The sequence below is a fragment of the Anticarsia gemmatalis genome, chromosome 12 (genome assembly GCF_050436995.1).
Source record: "Anticarsia gemmatalis isolate Benzon Research Colony breed Stoneville strain chromosome 12, ilAntGemm2 primary, whole genome shotgun sequence".
Taxonomy (NCBI): Eukaryota; Metazoa; Arthropoda; class Insecta; order Lepidoptera; family Erebidae; genus Anticarsia; species Anticarsia gemmatalis.
The window spans coordinates 1,542,340-1,563,169 of record NC_134756.1 but is presented as its reverse complement, the minus strand read 5'-3'; the positions used below and the strand labels follow the sequence as shown (position 1 = coordinate 1,563,169).

Genomic DNA, 20,830 nt, shown 5'->3' with positions numbered 1-20,830 from the left:
GTATCCCGCCATTAATTTCCAAAAGGGGTTGGTATAAATCATGTCAAGATCAGAAAGGGAAGGGACAGTTTGATTACCATAGAGAGAATGAGGAATTGAAGGCATTGGTGTGAGGAATCGATTGTCTGTTTTGAAGTACAAAGTGAGATGCTAAATCTTTGTGACATTCAGAGTATAGTATATACATAATGAAAAGCGTTGTATTATGTAAGGGAAATCAGAAACATCACAATCAAAATTACTAATTATTTAGTAGATTCTGCCTTGCAAAATTGCAATGCCTGAAAAAGGCTACTAAGTTTGTCACTACCCTAATATAAGATCCTTTTGTAAATGTAGTAAGCAATAAATGATTTGAATTTGACCAATTTCTATAGATATTGGTGTAATTTTAATCATGACAAAAGATTTCTTTAACGGGTATAATACAAAGAACTATTTTTACCCTATGCAATACTCAGAAAATTACACGAAAGAATCATAACTTTTAAACTCTCGCGTTGCATGTTTAATGTATAATAGAATACGGGAATTAACGCGAACACGCATTTTACCTTAAAATGCCTAACGTTTCGGCGCAGGTTGCACTCGCCGTGGTCCCAGGCAGACTGCCTGGGACCACGGCGAGTATTCTATTATACATTACACGAAAGAATCTAGAAAAGAACTTGTGGAAACTCAGACTTAAAGCTAAACATTAATATGCCTCATATTATTTACTTATTGGATCACCAACAGTAAACATATAACATTCTATTAATAGGTACGGTAAAAATTAAAGAAAGTCCTAATATGTGTGACAGGTGAACACAGCATTCACTAAAGCTATGATGACATATTGTTTAAAATACTAGTATTTAAAAGGTTATTTTTAATTCGTTCCTGTCCCACTGCTGGGCAAGAGTCTCCTCCCGAACGAGGAAGGGTTTAGGACTTGAGTTAATCACGCCGGCGAACTTGTACCACTAGCTAGCTATCTAGTATTTCAATTTAAATTTTTTATTACGTTTCTACGCAACTAGTGGATATTCTCCATAATATTATATGGCTTTTATATAATATGAAAACTGTCATGTACACTTTAAAGCTAATATATGTTAACCAATTTACCCAGAAGCTACATACCCAAAAATCAAAGCAACACGACTCAAAGAAAACAATTATCCCGACCGACATTCATTAAAATTTCATGTAAAATGTTCCTGAAATAACTCATTTGGTATAGAACAAGGCACGTTGGTAGACCCTCATTATCGTATGCCTGTAGGCTAGTTAAGTGTCACACACAATTCGGTAGCGGGAGAGACGCAGATCGGAGTTGGAGAAGCGATTTTTATATTATTAGTATCATCAAGTTTTATATGAAAAATTTACTTGAATTAATTTATGTTATACGGGATTGGGTAGTGAAAAGAAGACACAGTAATGTCTTTCCTAAATTCTGGAATAGCAATTTCTTGCCACTAGTGACTTAAGGGAATTTTTGTATGGAATTTTAACACAAATTGTAATTGTGTAGTCGAAGTTTTTACTACGACTTTTTTAATGAAATAACTATATCTGCTACTAACGGTGAAAGAAAATTTCGTGGGGAAACCTGGCAAGCAAGAGAGTTGTTTAAAACTGTTCTCGTCTTAGGAGGAAACTCCTGCCAAAGCTTTAAAGACTTTGACATACAGTTGCTTTACGATTGATCTCCTTCAAACCGCTGAGACTATAAGCTCGCCTGTCTGCTAACTGACTGCCGACTATGGCATACTTATTCGAAATGTACTTCCAATAGCTGCTTAACCCACTGATCGTATACCAATCGGTGAAAACACCTTGCCATTTCTAGTACTGAGCTACATGATAGCCCGACTTGCATAAAAGAAACGCATTACGCCCGCAGTCTACCCGCACCCGTATTATGTGTGAAGAGAAAATCCCGCGTTGCTCATTCGAAACCAACTCGCTACGCTTCCACTCTGTGTGTCACACTCAAACATTGACTCTGGCCCAACATGGCGACGCTTGTACACAGAACAGTGAAAGGTTTATTGCGTTTGTTTTCAAGCCTGTGTCCCTCGCTGAAATAGAGGTTGGCTTCATTCCGACAACAGTTTCAGAGAAATTGTCTTGCAAATTCTTGGTTGGTAAAGTAACTAAGAATTTTGTGGAGGAAGTTGATCCGCTCCAATTTGCGAGATACTAAGAAACGTGAGTGAAATTATCTGCTATACCAATGTCTATACTAATAGTATCTTAATTATCTAATGAAACATTGAATTACAAATTTTCTAATTAATTAACTAACCCGATTCTCTACCATTTATACCACTATCAATCTCTCTACCATTTATACCACTATCAATCTCTCTACCACTATCAACAACTTGATCAGCGCCCCTAGTGAGTGACTTACGAACCAATTTTGTTGTACATTTTAAACGTCAAACTTTCGATAGTCGATTGTACCGACTGTACAAAACCGCGCTACAAAAATATGTACTTTTCAGCATCTATCCTTTCTAATTAGTAAACAGACTAAGTAGGAAAACCCACTTTTAAGCAATATTACACCTAGATTTTCTCCGTTTACTCATAAAACGACCCCCCGACGATGACTAAAAATCAATAATTTCAAAAAAAATTACAACCATAATTTAATTCTATGACGTCATTTCCGTAGAACCAAAGACAATGTACCCGTGGGCGTGTAATCAAAGGTAATTAGGCAAAGGACAGGCTCGGTTCAGCCTCTTAACGTAGGACGTTGTTCGTATGTCGACAAATTGAGCACAGGGGACTTATTTAGCTTTCGGCTAAATAAATGAACGGGAAAAGTTATTTAACGTGTATGGTTTAATCTCTGAATTATTTAAAAATAAATCTGTGAAACGATAAAGACGGGAGTAATGATGGATTTTTTGTATTTTATGCGAAATTTCATTCAAGATTGTCCTATGTCTTCGTAAGAGTCTCTTTGCATCATTATTACGATAAGTTTGTAAACGAATTCTAAATAAATTTGCAGAAAATAAAATAATGACGCTATATAATCGTCAAAGAGGTTGTTGATTTTAAAATAATCATCGATTTTGGGAAACAAACCGGAATTTTACTTTGTATACTTTTTATAAGTAGTAGACTTACCTTTGGCACTCCCCCGGATCTGACATCACTGACTTGGCACAATTCTATCACGTCACCATCCTGAAACAAAACAAATTAACTTAATTAATATAACACAACATGAACATAACAGTAGATAAGAACCACTACAATTATATGTCCCGGTAATTGTTCTTCTATTTGCTACATACTCAAAAATACAAAGTTTACTAACAGTGGGTTTTAAAAAGACAACTTCCGTACTACGAATTGCTCTCGTGTCGCGGGGACTGGTTACGTCGCCACGCCGCTACCATTGCGTCGGGACTCGGGAGGTCATGGGTTCGATTCACACACGGAGCAATTATTTGGGCCATCCACAAATAATTGTTTCGGGTCTGGTTGTACTTCGTGCCTGTTGTTTGTATGATTGTTATAATCCCCGCGACACAAGAGCTATTCTTAGTGCGGGAGTTGTATAAAAAAAAAAGAAAAAGATATCGCCTGATATATCAAACGATTTCCCTTTACATGTCGTGGAACATTTGTCCCCAAGTGGCCTGGTTTCATAGTCTACCCTTCATAAAATGGGATCAAATAAGCAAAATTGATTATTTAATCATTTACAATTATGAAACTTAATCACGTTTAATTGCAATCGTAACACAATCGACAGTTAATTAATAAATATTAATTGGCGCTATTATTGTTTATTTTTCTTTAATAATTGCCAGCGTCGTTTAATTAGGAGGTTCGCTCGAGTTTTTTGATCTGGCAATTATTTTCCTAAATGTTTTGCCGTTAGACATTATTGTCATTCTTTAAATAATTCGTGATATGAAATCATTAGGTGTCATTTTATTTGAATTGTTTTACTTTCAGACTGTTACGCAGTAGTTTTTTTTTTCTTAAAAAGACAACTCCCGCTCTAAGAATTGCTCTTGTGTCGCGGGACTTTTACAAACATACAAACAACGGACACAAAGCACAACCAGACCCGAAACAATCATTTGTGGATCGCACAAATAATTGTCCCGTGTGGGAATCGAACCCACGTCCTCCCGACACAGTGGTATCTAGCGACCTAAACCACTGCGCCACGGAGGCAGTCAAAGTTTAAGTGAGTGTAAAGCGTGTGAATTTGATTCCTAGATGGAAATAATATTCGTGTATTTCTAGGGCTTTCTTTCGCGGAATTTCGGGACTTAAAATTCTCTTCTTTACGCCTCCTCTTGGAAAGTGAGAGTGGTGAGGCCTTGAGTCATGAAGCTGGCCAAGTGCGAGTTGAGGACTTTGCATCTCTGCACTGTTTTAAAGAACTCTTAAACCTGCAAAGTTTCACCGTGATAATATATTTTCCTTTACCCTTCAAACAGGCCTAAAAGATCAAAATGAACTTTGAGAAACGCATCGAGTAGCATATATTTAACTAGCTTTTACCTGCAACTTCGACCGCATTACAAAATTACAAATAAATTATCTCATGTGATAATCCAGTTTATAAAATTCATCTCCATTTTTATTAAAAGGAGAACAAACACCCATACAAATTTTCGCATTTATAACATTAGTATAGAAGTTACCTCGCATTTACAATACTAGAACTTTAATATAGTCTATCAAAACAATAACAAACCACAATAGATCAGTATCCAGCAATATCCAGTGGCAGTTACCTGTCGTCTCGTTACTGAGTTCATTTCCCACCGAGCCGAGCTTCCTTAGCCCACTTCCTTTCACAAAGGTCACCGGCTTCATTGGATTGAGACATTTATCGAGATATTGACAGGAAACTACGTATATCTGTATAAAGTAGTGCATTGGTACAATTGATGTAGGGTTTAATTTGGTTTGTCTAGGTTTCAGTTGAAGTACAAGATGTACTGTCGAATAGAGTGATTGGATGAGACAATTTTGATAATAGGAGTTCTTCCTAGCTCTTCTCGCAGAGCTCCACCCCCTTTCCGAGGTAGTGGTAGATTCAATAATTGTAAAAATTAATGAGTGTCAGAATTTGACTTAGATTTAAATTAAAGAAGGAAGACAATCATTCGCGACGTATGAAATAGTACGATAAATTGCGTAGTTAAAATTACTTTACATCAAAATTATTGGTCAATTAAAGTAGACGATTCTGTTATAGAAATAGAAACCTTTTGCCATGCACTCGCTCGACGCAATCAAACCCAGGACTTTGATAAACAGTCAGAGCAAAGCAGTTACTATATCTCGGACCACAGAGGCAGTAAATATTTTACATACTTGACTGTTCTAGATGGAGAAATCACACTGATAAAAAATGATGCGCAGTTTCTGTGTATCAAAACAAGACGTGCAAATCTTCAGAAATTGGATAATAAGACGTTGATCGATGCAGCGGCCATCGTAGTGAATGTAGCAATAAAACTGGCATAAACTGAGCTGGATTACGGCGGTGAAGAACATGTGATAACTGGAGGAAACCATAGTCATTTACAGTTTAGTTCTAAGAGAGGAAATTGCATGACTACTTATACGTCTTATAGTGGTTAACTGTAGTTACAGTGGTTCTAGGATACTGATAAACTGTTTGCTTTTGTCTTACTTATGTAGGAAGTTAATTTTAAACAAAAGTGTAAGAAAATAAAAAAAGGTAAATTATGCATCAATTAACTTTAAAAACTTTATTTAAAAAAATGCATGTTGATACTAAAGACTCTTTATATGATACTAGCTGACCCGCGCAACTTCGCTTGCGTCACATAAGAGAGAATGGGTCAGAATTTTCCACGTTTTTGTAACACTATTTGATTATTCGCGACTTCGTTCGCCACCTGAATTTTCCCGGGAAATGCGTCATTTTCCCGGGGTAAAAAGTAGCATATGTCCTTTCTCGGGTATCTAAATATCTCCATACCAAATTTCATGTTTAGGCGTGATTGAGTAGCAGACAGACAGACAGACAGACAGACAGACAGAGTTACTTTCGCATTTATAATATTAGTATGGATTACAACCAAAACTTAACTTACGACTAATAGTAAGTATTATCTTTCTATCAATAGCAGTCCCTAAATCCGATTTTTAAAGCCTTATTCCTTACTCTACTCCGTAAACTACCTTTACACAAGCATTTATGTCCCCACATCTCAAACTTCGATGACAACCAAAACAAACATCCCAAAAAGTCGCAATAAATATAATAACATGACATATGACAGTGGAGTGTTCGCGAAAGTAATAGTGTCTGTGATATATGAGGATCCCGACAGCACCGAGGCTGCCACGACGTGCCCGTTCAAATGAAACTATGATTTATGCAAACCTTCCGAATATTTAACTGCCTCGCTCAGGTGTTTGTAGGGCTGCTGGCTTCTCGATATTTCTGCTCTTATTTAACAGACATGGATAGGTTTTTGCCCAGAAGCGATATACCGTTGAGCAGTGGTTCCCAACCAGTGGTCCGTGGAAGTCAAAATATGGTCCGCGAATGATTTAAAAAATTTAAATTTTCAGGATGATTATTACACTTTTTTTTAATATACTTACATAGTGGTCCCTACTAACATGAATAATATAAAAGTGGCCCCGGACTAAGAAAAGGTTGTTTGAGATAGCAGTATCATATGAGAAAAGACTCTCTATCAAGAGGATTAGCAGTCCTGAACACCGCCAACCTATTGGTGGGATTTCTCCTTGCATAGGTACTGAAATCCCGCCGAATACTTCAGTTCAACGGGAGCATGACTGATGAACCAGGTAATAGTATCGATCGTGTATTGAATTATTTTAATAAAAATCTTAATACTAACACTATACTTTTTAAGAAAGATAAACTTCTCTTTATTAACTCGCATGTCTTTAAACAGTATAAAACTCAAGATTACTACTAAAACTATCAGTCTAACATTATTCCTCATTCTTCTGTCACTCAACTTCCCTCTTAGCAACTTCCAAAACATAAGGGTACCCTATCCACCCCATAATTTCACTCAAGTCACCCCATTTCACTGACCGTTACTGCCCAAGAAAGACTATCAGAAAACTTCTTGCATGCTGTAAATTGAGACAACGACGACTTGGGAGTTGCAAACTTTTGGTACTTAATTTATTTTTTACTTTTCGTGGAAATATTTATAGCAGTAACTTAGAATTGAACCAATTGAATGTAGGTGCTACTAAAAACTTTAGGCTTGGTTTTTGTTCGGTTTCTTCTCGGAGTTTTATTTCAGAACAAGACAAGGTATGTTGGTTTACGTTATTTGAAAAGAGGCAAGGAAAAAGAAAGGTGCATATTTTAAACGATACAATACCGGAAAATGGATAGCGTAAACTATTTTTTTTACCTACTTTATTTCATGCACGATGTAATGAAGACAAATTTTATTAGGGTAATTGGGTATAGTGTTACTAAAAAAAAAGAACTGATTCCCAATAACTTGTCATGTACAGGTATTTACAAAACCCTTATCTTGTACGTACAGGGCTTCTATCCAAGTACACAAATTGATGCACCATGACATAACAATGATACGAAAAAAAAAATCACTTCTTTTTCAAAAACTACTCAAACAAAATGTAGCAATTTGCATTCTAATCCTTCAGGGAAATTCATTTACAAAACGTCAAATTTCGCCTCACGTGGCAACCCTAACCACTCCGGTCAGTCCGACCCCAATGTTTCAAACATAGTTACGACAGATACGGCGAACATTTTAGGGTTATCACTTAAAAGATAGGTGATGTAATCTGTTATTCCGTTTGTACGTGATGCATACGTAAGTTAGGGAACTAATGTAAGGTCCGAAAAGCTGTGTAGATTTTAACTTAGTTAGAACAGCGCCACCTAGTGACGGTTTAGAGAAATGTTTTTAGAGTAAATTTGTGACAACTGACATAGATTTTAGAAAACCTTTTCATTGAAGCTACTAGTTGATTAGCCACATTAAAAACATTCAGGCGTCTTGAACGAGAATTGAAACTTGAAACGAGATTGGATACTACTAGAAAGAAAATACGAAATGATAAATCTCTGTTTCCATTTCCACTACGACATGCCTTAGTATTTATTATTATTAGAGTTATCTAATTAAAGCAGTCATCAGAATCAGAGGGTCCTAGTTTACACACCCGGCTTTCAATCTCTATGCTCAATTTCATCAAATTCAGTCCAGTAGTTCAGCGGTAAAAGAATAACCGACAGTCACATCAGACACACTATATTAGCATGGTAAATACCTTCAAATTAAACATCAACTCTAATTGTTTTTGCTAATTATTTAAATGCCCGTAGTTTATTTAGCACGTTCGTTACCTATTAATTTAACTGCGGTTAACCGCAAACCACAATGGATTGGTTTGATTTAATACACAGTTAATTAGTTTTGGCTTTAGCATATTGAAAGTTCTCTATTAATTAATGGGGGATACGATTTAATTAGTACAACCATAATGTTTTATCATTGGCCTGTATACATCTATTGCAGATGATTAAGGTGGCGTCAGGTAGAATTAGAGCACGCGGAGTATCCAATTGGACGTACCGCGTCCTGGCCACTTTATGGTGACTGTTGAAGGAACACCGTCAGGTTTTTAGTCGGTATGCCCAAATTTAAAAGCCGGAACGCCTTGTCGTCGGGAGAGCCCGACAGACCCCCGCTACCTGCCTGGAGCGGGACATGCAGTAATGCATAAAAAAAAAACAAAAAAAAAGGTAGAATTAGAGCACTTTCGTTCGTGGCTCAAAAGGCCTATCTATGCGGGCGTGGCAACCGCAACCACATTTACGACATATTTTTTTAAATATTGTATGGCTTCTTTATAATTATTTGTGCGCTTTTGTTAAATTATCTTGCCATATTTGAGGGTTTTTTAGTGCAGTGGTTAAGGTAGTCGCCACATCACTACCGGTGCACGGAAGATATTCGTGCGATCTAGAAACAGTTGTTTCATGTTTCGTTGTACTTTGTGATGTGTGTTTGTAAAAGGGCCCGCGATATAAGAGCAATTGTAAGAAATGAAGACGTTTCTTTAAAAAAACATATCCAGATAAGCTGGAAGACTTGTGATGCTTAGGAAAGTACCTAATCATATCAATCGCAACTCATAACCTTTACACCGACGGTCAAAAAGGCAAAAAGTTATTTATTATCCGAACTCTAGATAATAATGACTTAAAGGCATTTGCAGTCCAGTTCGTGTCAAAATGTAGAAAAAAATCTATAGAAAAAACAGTTGTCTTGTTTATGGTAATAGTCTTTTTTTATTGGAATTTAAAAGCGATGTCAAAGGAAATTAAAATTATGACATTGGACAATTAGCATTGACACTTAAATAATAAATAACCTTTAAATTAACACTTAAATTAATTAATAATCAGTCTATAATTAGCAGCAATGAGGTAATTAATACAAAAAGAAAAGTGTCAATGGTTGAAATTAAACTGTCCTGTCAAAGATGACAGCTGAATGGCAGAAAACTTCTGTTTTATAATCTGTAGGGTATTTACCTACTGGTAAATAATGACAATAACATTTCATTTATTGTCATTATATTGTAATTGCGGCTAGGTTAGGTAGATTAATGGGAATTTATAATTTGAATAAATTATTAAGTACACTTTTGAATGCTTAATCAAACCTTTACTTATCCGTAAATACGCTAAATTATTTAAACGGTACATGTACAATAACACATTTTTCCTTTATTAAATACAATATCCGACAGAATTATATTGAGTTACCTAATTTTAATAATGTGTATAAGTTTAAAGTGTTGAATTTTGTGACGGTCCCGAATTTTCCTTTGCCTGCAGACATTCCGCATATTTATTTATTATTAGGGCATTAACTGCTGACTCGCGGTATCTGTGATAAACATAACTACCCTATAGCCAATAGATTAAGCCAAAATTAACGCATATTATCACAAAACTCAATTAGTAAAACAGCCTAATTGTTCCTTTTGTCTTTTCTATCCAAAAAATCCATATTTTCATTGTATTTCTAAAACAAAAAGCGATGTAAATACGCGTTGAACAATGGAGCCTAACGTCGATATAACATGCGACCTACTTGTATCGGAGCGTGGACTGTCAACTGCATCCATTGCACGATATTGACAGTTTCTGAACGATAGATACGAAGTTAGAAATGTAGGGTAGTGCGTTGTGGACAAACTCGATCAAGTTGTGTGAGAACATGCTTTGTTCCAGCAGAATACAGGCTATGTCTAACTATATACATTTTTTTACAATATGTACCTGACATTTTCGAACCTGTTTTGTCCTCGTGAACAAGGTATTCTTAAAAAAAATATTTTCGTTTCGTTTTGGATTATTAAGGAGTTGTAATCGACGCGCAACGCATCGGTATTTTTACTTTTGCAGTGCTTTTCAGCCAAGAAATAATATTCTTTTTAATCAGGGTATGTAATCGGAGTGTCACATTCCGGTATTTACAACATGAAACTAACTTGACACATAGACTAGTTATTTTAGTTATTACGACAAGCCGCAGTTGACGTTGATGTGGAGTTGAAAATACGTTCTTCAAGATACCGTCAAAATACACCTTAAAATCCCATTAAATGTACCTAACCAAAACATATTCATATAAGACCTCTACCCACGCTTTGTAACAAACAAAAGCCAAGCGAAATTCTCTTCAATTCAAGACCTATACCTAAAGCCTAACTTAACACAAGTCCTAACTGGTATCATTTCCACAATGAGTTGGAGTGGAGGCATTCGTACAATAGACTTCCGATATATCTACCTAGTACCTGTACCTTCCTGCGGCTTCCGAAGGGCTGAGAGGAAACGGCTTTATCTTGAACGCTCGCGTATTCATATTGAACGGATGGTTACGTTTGAGAAATTAGGTTGGCAGAACTGTAGCTAGAAACTGAGACCACTGTTAAATTAGGTAGAAATTCCCTGACTAAGAATGTGGTCCGTAAATTCAGTTGCTATTTTGACAATATTCTGACGCTCATTCTGACTATAAATATGTAGGAATTCCAACTTTTAAGGGATTATTGGAATCATAAAAATCCCTGTTTGAAATCTACAAAAGTTCAGTACTTTTTATTGTTGCGAGAGTATATTAATATATCTGTATTAGGTACTTGTTATTACTCAAAAGCAGGAAATATCAGCATAAAAACGGAATCCTGTCACACAAGTTTCGGAAACGTGTGTCTTTTTTCGATAAAATTTTGAACTATAAAATCTTTTGATTTTTGAAGGTCATTAAGTCGGCTCAAGGTTTATAGAACTAGGTAGTTCTATAAACCTTGAGCCGCGGGATTTTACGAAGCAGATACGGAAAAAGACTCCAAATCCGCACTCGGGGAGCATGAACAAGGCAACCTCTTTCACATATTCTTTACTCAGGAATAGAACTATACTATACTATACTAAATATTTTCTTCTTATTACTATAAGAAGAAAATATTTATTTATAATAACTTCAAATCATAATGATCGTAAACATGTTCCTTCATTAGAGAAAGCAAATATTCTTATACAGCCTTCAAAAAAAGGCAAACAAAATAAACGGGTAATAAACGTCACGATTTATTTACATCCCTCCCTTTACATTACTTACGTTATCGGCAATCAAATCTAATAAAAAGTAAGTTCAAATAAAAAGGGAAATTTTATTTACTCTGAACAGAAAACGAATCTGCATATTGATATTCGTAAATCAATTTACATTCAGCCAGCGCGTGTAATTTAATGGGCAACACTTAAAATATGCAACGACACGTGTCCAAAAAGTGGCAACTCAGGTGTTTTTTTATGATACTAACTTTTTAATATAAGTGTTGCCTGGTTTCAGGACCTGGTTTTTTTATATTGAAATATTATGGACACTATGGAGAAAGAGAATACCAGTTAGTATTTTAGAAATTTGAAACAAATACATACTTGCATGCTTAGTGTGTTTCTTCGTCTTTTTGGATGTCAATACAATTTTCATGATATATTGGTAGTTTCATATATTAGTAAAGGAATAAGGTCGGTAGAGCATTTTATAACAAAAATAATATGTAAATTCTACATGCATACTATCCTTGATAGTAGTCGAAATAAGTTAAAAAAACATCAAGTACCTATAGAAATATTTCCTACATTTACACACTACACTGCACGTTTAAGAGCTTTTAAAATAGATTTATATAAATGCCTAAAGGCTGTATTAGGCCTTGTATAAAGGCAAGGAAATTTTTCATCTCGGAAATCGAAAATGCCTTAAAGATCTCTCGAAAGTTTACCGAGCTCGGATTTCCATCTCCAAGTTTATGCCCTCGGCGTTCGAGGCTCAACTTATTTATATTTCGGAGGTACTTACTGTTATTTGTTTTCTTTGCAAGTATTGTTCAAAATTACCTTATTTTCAGAGCTTTTAAAATGTATCTAGCGTGAATTCTCACCACTAATTACTATCAACTATAGAAAAAATGATGAAAAACTGATGGCTGGCGTATAAGTGATTTTTTTACTGCATTATTAATATCAAGTTCTCGATACTCGATATTACCGACTGTAGAAAATAGCGCGATTTCACTAGGAAAAATCATTTGAATAAGGGATCTGTCAAAGATGACTAAATCATTTCCCGAATCAAGATTGTGACTATGGAAAAATCGCCATAACTTATTCGTTTCTATTAATTTAATACAATTTTACTAAATATCAGTTTACAAAATAAATGCTACAAGGCCAAGCAATTATCTGGCTTAGAGCCATTATCTATAATGGTGTTCCACCCTACACCTGAGCCCTTAATTAGCGCCTTTGACTAAACACGACAATTTACAGATAAATTAATGAATAAAGAGATAAAACCCTTTGAAAATGGACCCTATTGTGTAGTACATAGAGATGGAATTCAAAGTAATCTTGACAGAAATCTGTTGAGGCTTCGTATTTCAGTAATCGAAAGAGGTTTTATGTATTTTCCTCAATGGGAGTTCTTACTGGCCGAATGGTAAAAGGAATTTCTTACTATGTCTATTTGCGTATTCAAATTTCGTGGAATGATTGGTAGGTCATTTGATCACTTATCTTCTGTGTAGCGAAGTCGGTGCTCTTTCATTCTCTTTTGCTCTGAGAATCTTTTCGTTTTGCATGCTTCTGGATAAAAATTGATGCTGCAAAAAGCTTGTTGACAAAAAAATACAGGTGTATTTAGAGCGGTAATCGTTTTATAATGTAGCTTATGATTTATTTTTAAGGAACCTATTTTCCAACTAATTGTTACATTATAACAGAAACAGTGAGTGTATAAAATAGTCAAAATTATTTATCAAAGAAATAATTGCCTTTTGAACTTTACAATCTATAAAAGAACTATTAATATGGTTGACATTTTTTTTAAACGAAATCGACACCATGACATCTCAATTTCGTGGCAGCACTAGAAATTAAAAAGCATGTTTCAAAAGCTTTTAAACCGCCAATATCACGCCCTTTTAAAGCAACCACTATCCCGGAAGGTCAGGCCACTAATGACATGCTTGTGAACATCGCCATTACACAAGCTGAACCCCTTCAGGCCAGAAGCCTCGCATTCTCGACCTTGCTCATAACTACACGCCAAAGTACACTCTACACCCCTCACTTTAAGTACCTTTTACCTTGAGAAGATACTCCACGGAACAGGTATGCGATGAATTTTTGCTGAAGCGACGCTAGTTCGGACGGAATGTTATTGTTTATAATATTAATTTTGTCATTCTGCTGTAAAGAAGGGAACAAAGGAATTGTTGGGAATTGTTTTTAGTTTAGTTGGAGAGAGGATTTTTTGGGAGTACCCCGCTTTTTTAAAAGCATTTTTTGCGTATCCTAAAATAAATCAACGTTTCGCCACTTTCTATAACAGAAAATATACCTAGATTAAACGCCACATTTAAGATTTCAGAAATTACACTTGGATAAAAATAACAGGATATAGGCAATCATGAATATATCTAGCTTGTACTGTACTATGAGAACTCGAAATTAATTTCGCCATTGCCACAAAACTTTGCGGCGATGTCAAAAAAATGGACATGGTGATTACGGAATGTTGTGTGCCTATGACATTTGTCAGAGAATTTAAATATTTAAGGCCCATCGGAGCCAACTATCAAATAAAAGTGATGAATTCCGATGCTTTGCTTGAGCTACCATACAGTAGTATGCAAGACTACATACAGATCTCTGGTTTTTCCTATGTCGATACGTCAAATAGATGGTCACTATTTAGTACATTGCTGCTTTGACGTAACGTGTTAATCACTATAATCTAAGAAAGAAAACAATGTACAGCATAGTGTATTTCAAATAGTTGTCAACATAAATACGTGATAGCCTGTATTATATTCAATTCTGGACCAAAGTGGACTGTTTGTTTACAGACTTTAAGTAGCTACAAAACTTCACCTTTCTAACTTATTTGATAAACCGCAACCACTAGTAACTTTACCTTGTTTCAAAGTATAGCGATTCACAAAGAGCCAACCGATTTGTCTTGTTGAATCTCCGCAGAAACTTTTATTGCTTATTTCTCAGAATTCGGAACTCCGAAGCTATTTATTTCGATGATGTCAACAGTAGCTTTTGCGAAACTGTTGGGTAAAAGACTGAGTCGCTACAGAGAATGGATTTACGTTTCAGTACAGTCAAAATAGTGATATGTGTAGTGTTCTTTTTCTATAAACAGATACACTGAGTACGTGGTTTATGCTAGAAATAATAGGATATACGGGTACCTGCACCTACAAGATAAATTAATGATTTAGGTACAATTTTAGGATAGATCAAATAAGTACCATACTATAAAATTTATCAGATTTACGTTTCAGTTATTATTCGTTCATAAGTATCAAATACTTTCAGAATCGTTTATGTGCTGATATTAAACTATTTCAGATATCCAATTTCGTACACATAATATTGTTAACACTATTCACTGTCGTTGTAAATTTACTCTACCGTACTTCCAAAGCTTGAATATTAAATCATAAACAAACAAATCTCTACACCGTTTCCCGTCATAACCGATTATTCTTGGCGGCCGCAAATTGAAACGTCATCGTAAGCATTAGGGCCTTACCTACATTTGCGTAGGAACCCTTGGTCGTCAGTGACCCTAATCGACTTCTAATGGGCCGACCCTTGAAGGGTCAACGGTATGACACTCCTTAAAGGGTTTAGAGTGCCCTCGGAGGCGTCAGCCTATGTCTACGTCGTAATAATATTATTTGGCAGAAGTGGTGATTTCATGTCCGGTTTACTGATTTTGCGGGCACTAGTTATGATTTTGAGGTCGGTAGTAATTCGATTCTAATAGCTAAGCTATAATTAATTATTGCCTTACTGCTGGGTGAGGGGTCCTCTCGAAATGGAAGGAAAATAAGTTAAAACTTATGCAGATACTTTTTCCCGCTTTTTCAACACGTCAGGGGGAAAAAGCGTTTTTAAACAAGCTGGTGACGAATCTATACTAATATTATAAAGCTGAAGAGTTTGTTTGTTTGATTGTTTGTTTGTTTGTTTGAACGCGCTAAGTTCAGGAACTACGGGTCCGATTTGAAAAATTCTTTCAGTGTTAGATAGCCCATTTATCGAGGAAGGCTATAGGCTATATATCTTCACGCTACGACCAATAGGAGCAGAGTACCAGTGAAAAATGTTACAAAAACGGGGAAAATTATGACTCTCTTATGTGACGCAAGCGAAGTTGCGCGGGTCAGCTAGTAGAATATAAAACTGTCCAGCATAAATAGATACGGTTTTTATTATATAATAATTAAGAGAATAGTTGCATGAACATTACATGTAAACAAAAAAAGTAGGTATTTAAAACTTAGATTAGCAGCAGACGGGGCCATTGTGACGTATGGATTTGTGATAAACAAAATGATAACGATTGGCTATGCACAAAAGTTGAAAACAGTACACCAAGCGCATTATCAGTGAACAGTTTAAAATGCAATGAATCATTTATTATTTGTGTTAAGACGTGGCTTTGCGAACTCGTGAAATATTGAAGAAGTGTTAAAATGTCAAAAGATAATGTTTTTCGCTTCCCTTTGAGGAATTTTCCTCCTGTTGTCAACGGTCGGATAAATATTATAGAGTTCTTGGCTGCAGCATCAGATCTCGTGGAGTTGCTTCAACGGCTCGGCACAACGACCACGCCAGTTGCAGCCGACGTGAGGAAAAATGTAGAAAGAATGAGAAATACTTATAGTTATGATGAAAACTCTTGTTTACTAGAGTTAATGCTCGATGACAGCTCTAAAGGCGGATTTTTTGCAATCGAAGGCTGTCTGTGGTTCACCCGCGCTTTACTATACTTCGAAATAACGTTCGATGGAATTCGAAACAACTTTCATGAAAATATCCGAACTGAAGATGTGGATTTAGTAAAAGTGCTTACAACGGCTTACGATGGATCTTTAAGACAGCACCACAATGCACTAACGCAGAGTATGTTTCTATTTGTGATAAAAATGTCTCCGAATTTGCGACAAATGTTCAAAAATATTGGCGTAACTAATCATTTACCGGAGAAGGAAATTGCTGTTTATTTAGATAGTTATATTGACAGTCTGCGAGCAGTAAGGTGTAGAATCAATCGATTGTTTGAAGATACCGATGTTCTTGAACCGTTAAATAAGTTAGGATCAAGAAAAGATACATTCAAACCTTTTATCTAAAAGGTTGATGAGATTGTTGTGAAATTGACACGATTAACGACTGTTAAGTGCTATATTAATCAATTGAAAATTCATTTTCATTTATATACTCATAAATTTTTGTTATTGTGATGGTGATTGATAAATTATTAATATTAAGGCAACATAATGTACCTAAATAATGAATTTGCCTTACGCGTTAACTAACATGTTCTAAACACGTTAAGTCGTTAACTAACATAAATATCAGTAACTTAATAATTTAAGTCAATTATGTATTAGATCCTTAGTCAAGTCATAAGACATAAAAATAGATCTCTTAGCAACCTAAGTAAAAATCTAGTCGTTAAGCATTTTATTCATTTTACATTCATTGCATACAGTTATAATTACAAATTATTAATCCACCACAATTTTGTTATTCTGTAGCAAAGACGTGTAAGTATAATCTATGACAAAAGCTTCGATTTTAATTAAAAACAAAACCTTGTACTAACTTCCAAAACGAGTTTAACGACATTTTGTAAAAAAATAATCAACAATCATACAAAACCGATTATTTAATTTTATCGCCAACGCGATTATAGTGGTGCCATCTGACATTGCACAATAATTCTACATTTTAAATTATTTCAAAATAGTATTACTAACAGGCGTTATCCTTTATGTGAACTTGATTTTTTATAATCTGCATGACCGGAATTTACATTGTTATTGTTAGGTATGTAATTTACATTTTTATAAACCTATGTAGGTATGTATTGAGACTGTTAAGCCGCTTAAATCATAGTTGATTTGTAAAATGAAAAAACTAGTGGACTGATAAAACTTTCTGCCAGTAGATTAGAATTTGATTAAAGTAGTATCTATTCTAGGCTATCATTGACTTTTTAAAAAACCTGTGTATTTTTTTCTTCTGAATGATGACATGGGAGTTTTTTTTCAAAATGGTAGAAATGTGACACTGTTGACTTTTTACTTGTCGCACAGACAGCTGACAGTGACACTTGTGTCCGTCAGTGACGTAACACAGTCCGGCAGTTATTATATTTACAAAACAATAAAATGCACAATATTATGAATCACTTTTTAATCGTGAACCGAAGTGGCTGTGTGAGCTTGTGTTCCAATTTTATAAGTGAAAGTGGTGTTTTAAAATGGCGAGCACGTCAACAAATACCAGTGGTTTTCGTTCACCCTTAACAAATTTTCCCCCAGTCATAGGCGGTCGAATAAATATAATAGAATACTTGGCCGCAGCATCGGACATAGTGGTTTTACTTAAACAACTGGGCCCTGCATTTACACCAGTTATGTGCGACGTTAAGAAAAATGTCGGCAAAATAAAGACGTATACCTATGATGAAAACTCGTGCTTATTGGAATTAATGCTGGAAGAAAAAGCCAGAGGTTCGCACTCCGCTATTGAAGGATGTTTATGGTTCAACCGAGGTCTGCTGTATATAGAAATAATGTTCAGAGAAATTAAAAAGATTTTGGACGCTAATATGCCTCTTGAAGAAGTGAACATGGGAAAATTGCATACAATAGCCTATAATGGGTCACTAAGACAGTATCACAAAACACTAACACAGGAATTATTTCTGATTCTTATAAAAATGTCTCCAAATTTACAACAAATATTTCAATATGTTGACATAGTCAATTACAAGCAAGAGTTTGCTGAGCTTTTAGAGGGGTTTATAGAGAGTGTGCATGCGGTAAGATGTGCAGTGAATAGATTTTTTGAAAATACCAATGTGCTTGATGGTTTAACACAGGAAAAATCATAAGTGACTCACAAACTGCCAAAAAATATCATGGCCATATTAATAATAACACAAGGATATCTCAGCCATTTTGTAATCAAAGTTGTGTAGGCTGTATGTGTCATCAATGATTGTAAAAGTAATGGTTTACAAAAATGTTACAAATTAAGTTTGTTTTTATATGTTTATGCATTTAATAAATGAGTCAGTTTCCCCTAGCCTAAGACTGAAATAACTCAATTTACCTTCAGAAATTGTTGTGAGGAAAAATTATAATTTACAGAAAAAATCTTTTTTTTAGTAAGTAAGTATGTTAATTTATTGCTAAAAATAATTATTTGTTATAATACTGCCATATTTGTTTTATCATGTGTGGCATTTTGTAGTGCTTTTAGCTTACACTATTTATATTTTTTATATAAATTTGTTAATTTATCTTTATAATCCATCTATGTTTTTGTTTTAATACATGCATTAAGCATTAATACAAGTGCCTATAAACTTAAATAGGTAAGTACTATGTTAATAAACAGCTCATTTATTATAATAATAATAATAATTCTTAGAAAAACCCTGTTTACATTGTAAATATTTATTAAACTTAACTAAACCCATTACCTATAAGTATCTTACTCTTATGAGCATTTACTTTTGTAATAATAATTATTATAAAGTACATTCCCAATCTTGTAAAAATAAACTATGGTTTCTAGACCTTGCTTTTAATTTTCCTGTTTAATTTAAATATCATTAGTGGTGTAAATTTCCCCTCATTTCGACGTAAATAAGCCATATTTGTAATATCTGCAAAAATAATAATGACATTTTCTTGACAAAGCAATCAGTAATCTTTGAAATGATTAGCTAACATTTTAATCATTAACAGGACATTTTAATAATGAAGAATTTTGAAAAACACTAGCTAACTTTCTTTCAAATATTACAAATGCGAAAGTATGGAGATAAAAGACGGAGAAATAATTTCATGGCGACGAAGTTGCGATCAAAAGCTAGTTTCTTATAAAGTAAAAATGTTAAAGCACTTTTGTGTGCAAAAACTAGCACACAGTAAGTTCTGAAACAAGTTCTTCCTAAAGAGAGAAATCAAGTGCCTATAAAATGTTTTTTTCGAAAAGTGTCGAAAGCAGTTTTACAGCCGGTTTCGGTAGCCTCTTCTGGATCTGTTAACTTCACGTTCGTAGAATTTCGGCGAGATTTTTTCATTTTGTAAGCTATTTTTTATTTTTTTGGTTTACATTCATACGTATAACAAAATAAATAAATAATCATATGCCTGACCAAAAATTTCGTGGCCTTTAAAATATAAGAGAGAATGGGTCATAATTTTCCCCGTTTCTGTATCATGTTTTACTGTTACTCTGCTCCTATAGGTCGTAGCGTGATAATATATAGCCTATAGCCTTCCTCGATAAATGGGCTATCTAACACTGAAATAATTTTTAAAATCACACCAGTAGTTCCTGAGATTAGCGCGTTCAAACAAACAAACTGTTCAGCTTTATCATATTAGTATAGATTTGAGGCATTTGCATCACCGCGTTTACTAAGAAGAAAAACCTTCGTCATTTTTTTTATTTACTAGAACTTTATAGATTAATCATTCAAACCTTGATTTATATTGGACCTTGGAAGAACAAGTATCGTTTTGGTAATGACGCATATTAGACCGCACGAAATAAAATTTGATTTATGCAAATGTTCATTCTAAGGATAATCTTTAGAAAGTTATACATATTGAATATTAATTAGGTATAAATGGTATGATACACCAAAGATTGTGTCATTTGAACTGAACTATGAGTAATTTGTAATAGACTATTAATAAAAATGTGCCATAAGCTTTATAAATTAGAAATTGCGAATACAGTTTTAGTACCTAGAGAAACGTGATAAAAAGCCGCGAAGCCACGTGTATCCATTTCGACTTGAATATTACTTGTCCCTTGATAAAATGCGGATTCAATAATTATGCATACATACATGGGTACAAAATTTTACATAGGGTAGGCAGAGAACCAAAAAAACGCCACTTGGCACGATCCTACTAAACTTCTCTTGCCTCATACACATCTATATATCTTGTCCTATATGATCGCCGGTTACGGTGCTACGCAGCAAACCTTGTTGCAAGACATCACCGATATGATTAAAAAAACTATTTTATTTAATAATAGTTAAATTTACCTATATACTTTTGGGTAATAAATAATAATTAGGCTTGCTATCCGACTTACAGGCATTATTTACTTTAGAAAGCTTATATCATATTAATAATA

General features: G+C 34.6%; 1 protein-coding gene across 2 annotated transcripts in view; it reads right to left on the bottom strand.

Annotated features, from left to right (window-relative positions):
• The window catches only part of norpA (no receptor potential A), a 113,180-nt gene that overhangs the window by 37,056 nt on the left and 55,294 nt on the right, over positions 1-20,830 (bottom strand). For both annotated transcript variants that reach the window (XM_076121112.1, XM_076121111.1), the window contains exon 4: positions 3,136-3,195. In XM_076121112.1, coding sequence (XP_075977227.1) covers positions 3,136-3,195 — 60 coding nt within the window. The remainder of the gene's footprint in view (positions 1-3,135; positions 3,196-20,830) is intronic.